Below are 3,305 nucleotides of genomic sequence, written 5' to 3'. Positions count from 1 at the left end.
GTCCTTTCGGGGCGTCACTAAAACATTTTCTTTAAGGAGGGGGGGGGGGAGTGACCGTCTAATTCTTATTTTTATAGTCTTATTTTTATTTGTCCTTCTTTCAGGAGCGTCGCTAAAACACTTTAGAAGGGGACAGTGTACGTTAATTATTTAAATATATATTTTGCCTTTAAGTTTAACGACAACGTTCTTGATGCTGTTATTGTTCATCTTCACTCTTCGCACATTCTTTGTCTCTATCTATTTGTTTTTCTATCATTTCCTGACTCCGGCTCCCTTTTCCCCACTCAATTTAATACATTTTTTCCATTTCGTTCACAACGGGAAGCGAAAACCAAGTCCGCGACGAGCCCAACGGTCACAATGCCGGAACGATCAGACGCGACGTCATCGCAAGAAACCACAACTTCCAGTAAGAGAAACATTAAAATGACGTCATGTGATTAATATCAATATAGCCCGAATTCAAGGAGGTTTGTCGACAAACCTCCTTTGTGAATTCGGGCATCTAGGTTTAGCCAATATAGTCTCTCTCTCTCTCTCTCTATCTCTCTCTCTCTCTCTCTCTCTCTCTCTCTCTCTCTCCTTTCTCTCTCTCTCTCTCTCTCTCTCTCTCTTTATATCTGTATATCTCAGTCTTTATCTGACTTTTTAAAAGTCCTTTCCTATCTCGGGCGTCGGTAAAACATTTGTTTAAGGGGTAAGTGACCGTCTAATTCTTTTGTCCACGCGTTTAACAACAATTAGACACGCCATATCAATACATTTAGATAAATGATTTGGCAAAAATAAGACCCTTTGACTTAGACCCACTAAACCCAATGTCCTGACACAAACTATACAGTCCTCATAAAATAAATAAACTGTTAAAGTTTATTTTTAAAAAATGTTCTTCGTTTTGGCCTTCTATTCCTGTTGAGGTGTCATTCCTAATGTTATTACTTTAAACGTGTGGCTTCATTTTTTACAAACGTTTCAGAGTCAGTGGAATCATCGACTACGGACGTGGCGACCAAGACGGCTACGAGGCCTATGACCACGGTGTCAGCCACAACGACATCGCCAGAAACCACCGCCTCCAGTAAGTAAGAGAAACAATGAAATGATGTCATGCTTTCGATCATTATTATAATGTGTCAAGCAACTACACCTTCCCTCTCTCTCTCTCTCTCTCTCTCTCTCTCTCTCTCTCTCTCTCTATCTCTCTCTCCTATTCTCTCTTTCCACTCCCCCTTCACCACCCTCACCCCTTCATGACCACTCCCTCCACCCCTCCGCCTTTCTCTCTTTCTTCATCTCTCTTTCAGTCTTTATCTTCTTCTATCCTCTTCGCGCGTTCTTTGTCTCTGTCTGTCTATATCCAAATCATTCCCTCACTCCGGCTCCCCCCACTTATTGAACAATTTTTTCTTTGTCTTTTATTCCGTTCAGATTCGGTGAAAACGGAAGCCAAAACCAAGTCCGAGCCGAGCCCTACGATCACGATGCCGGAACGATCAGAGGCAACGACATCGCAAGTAACCACAACCTCTAGTAAGAGAAACAACTTTCCCCTCTCTCTCTCTCTCACTCCACCCCCTCTCTCCCTCTCTCTCTCTCTCTCTCTCTCTCTCTCTCTCTCTCTCTCTCTTTCTCTCTCTCAGTTGTTATCTCTATCCTGTCACGGGCGTCGCTAAAACCTTATTTAGGGGCAGGTAACCGTCTCATTCGTTCGCCCACGAGTTTAAAGACAACAAACACATTTAGATAAATTATTCGGTAAAAATTTACTTGGGCTTTGGCAAAGCACCACTTAATCTACAAACACAATTTATTTGTTGTCAGGGAGCAGAATTTTCTTCGTTTTGGTCCTCTACAATCATGTATAGGTTGTCATTCATAATCTCAGTGCTTTGTATTTTTGGTTTAATTTGTTACAACCTTCAAACGTTTCAGAGTCAGCAGAATTATCGACTACGGACGCGACGGGCAAGCCCATGACGAGCCCTAGGACCACGATATCAGACACAACGACATTGCAAGACACCATTACCTCCAGTAAGTATGCTTTTGATCATTAATATAATTTGTCTAGCCACTACCCCCTTCTCTCTCTTTCTCTCTCCTTCTCTCTCTCTCTCTTCCTCTCTCTATCCCGTCCTCTTCACCATCCGTCTCCTTCTACTGGCCACCTAACCTCCACCCCTCCCCTTTTCTCTCTCTTAGATAGATAGATAGATAGATATTTGGTTTTATTCAAGTACTGATTAAAAAGTCCGAAGACTAAACAAGTCAGTTAACAATATAAAATGCATAACAAAAAACATAACAAGGTAAAAAAACACATGGATGAATTAAATCATTAATAAGTAAAAAAAAATATATATATAATAAGTATATAAGTACATAATAATAAGTAAAAAAATAAGTATATACAATTACCATAAATAATTATATATAATACGATCATTGCTACAGTGAAAGGACTTGGAATTCAAATTAGAAACAAATTAAAACAGCTTTGGGAGATCATACAATTACCATAAATAATTATATATAATACGATCATTGCTATAGTGAAAGGACTTGGAAAATTAAAACAAATTAAAACAGCTTTGGGAGATCATACAATCTTCATCTCTCTTTTAGTCTTTATCTGACTCTGAGTAAGAGAAACAATGCAATAAATTCAGTGGTAGGTCTAGCAACTTCTACTCTCCACTCTCTCTCTCTCTCTCTCTATCTATCTCCCTCCCCCTCTCTCTCTCTCTCTCTCTTTCTCTTTCTCTCTCTCTCTATCTCCCTCAGTGGCGGATCCAGGGGGGGGGGGGCCCTCCCCCTTTAGAAAAAAATCATGTAAAATCACGTGATTTTTACCTTTTTGGGGGGTTGGGCCCCCCTGGCGCTCAAGGGGGGGGGGTGCAAATTTTTTTTTTTTTTGAGGATCAAAAAAAAAAAATGTGCTCACTACCCGATTTTCAATTTTCGGGAGAAAAAAAAAAAAAAGTTGGGCCCCCTCCCCTAAGAAATCCTGGATCCGCGCCTGATCTCCCTCCCTCCCTCCCTCCCTCCTCTCCTTCCCATCCCACCCCTCCTCTCCTCACCTCTTTCATTCATAAACAAACAAAAAATATATATAAGAAATAACATTGTGAATTTCCTAAAATTTGCAATGTTAAAGGTGTCACCGGTTTTGGAAACGCCCCCTCTCAAAAAATGAAATGGAAGGTCTTATTACCAATCATGTGAAAGAATATGTTTTGACTAATACGTGATGATATAAATTTGCCGGTAATTTTACTAGTACGACAATACAAGACAGTGGC

The 3,305-nt window shown here is 40.3% G+C and overlaps 1 protein-coding gene across 1 annotated transcript; it reads left to right on the top strand.

The window, feature by feature from the left end:
• The first annotated feature begins 363 nt into the window (after positions 1 to 363).
• LOC105438581 (mucin-2-like) lies at positions 364 to 2,163 on the top strand. The gene is made up of 4 exons (XM_030983678.1): positions 364 to 412; positions 980 to 1,081; positions 1,432 to 1,533; positions 1,936 to 2,163. The coding sequence occupies exons 1-4, from the start codon at positions 364 to 366 to the stop codon at positions 2,058 to 2,060; spliced, it is 378 nt and encodes a 125-aa protein (XP_030839538.1). The 3' UTR covers positions 2,061 to 2,163.
• Positions 2,164 to 3,305: the final 1,142 nt, after the last annotated feature.

The sequence above is a fragment of the Strongylocentrotus purpuratus genome, unplaced genomic scaffold, assembly GCF_000002235.5.
Source record: "Strongylocentrotus purpuratus isolate Spur 01 unplaced genomic scaffold, Spur_5.0 spur5_scaffold_13, whole genome shotgun sequence".
Taxonomy (NCBI): Eukaryota; Metazoa; Echinodermata; class Echinoidea; order Camarodonta; family Strongylocentrotidae; genus Strongylocentrotus; species Strongylocentrotus purpuratus.
The sequence above is the reverse complement of the archived record's forward strand: the minus strand, read 5'-3'. Positions and strand labels throughout refer to the sequence as shown.

Coding starts and splice junctions, on each gene's coding strand:
- LOC105438581 (XM_030983678.1), top strand. CDS start 364: ATGCCGGAACGATCAGACGCGACGTCATCGCAAGAAACCACAACTTCC. Junction 1,082..1,431: donor GCCAGAAACCACCGCCTCCA/GTAAGTAAGAGA, acceptor TATTCCGTTCAG/ATTCGGTGAAAACGGAAGCC. Junction 1,534..1,935: donor GCAAGTAACCACAACCTCTA/GTAAGAGAAACA, acceptor CAAACGTTTCAG/AGTCAGCAGAATTATCGACT.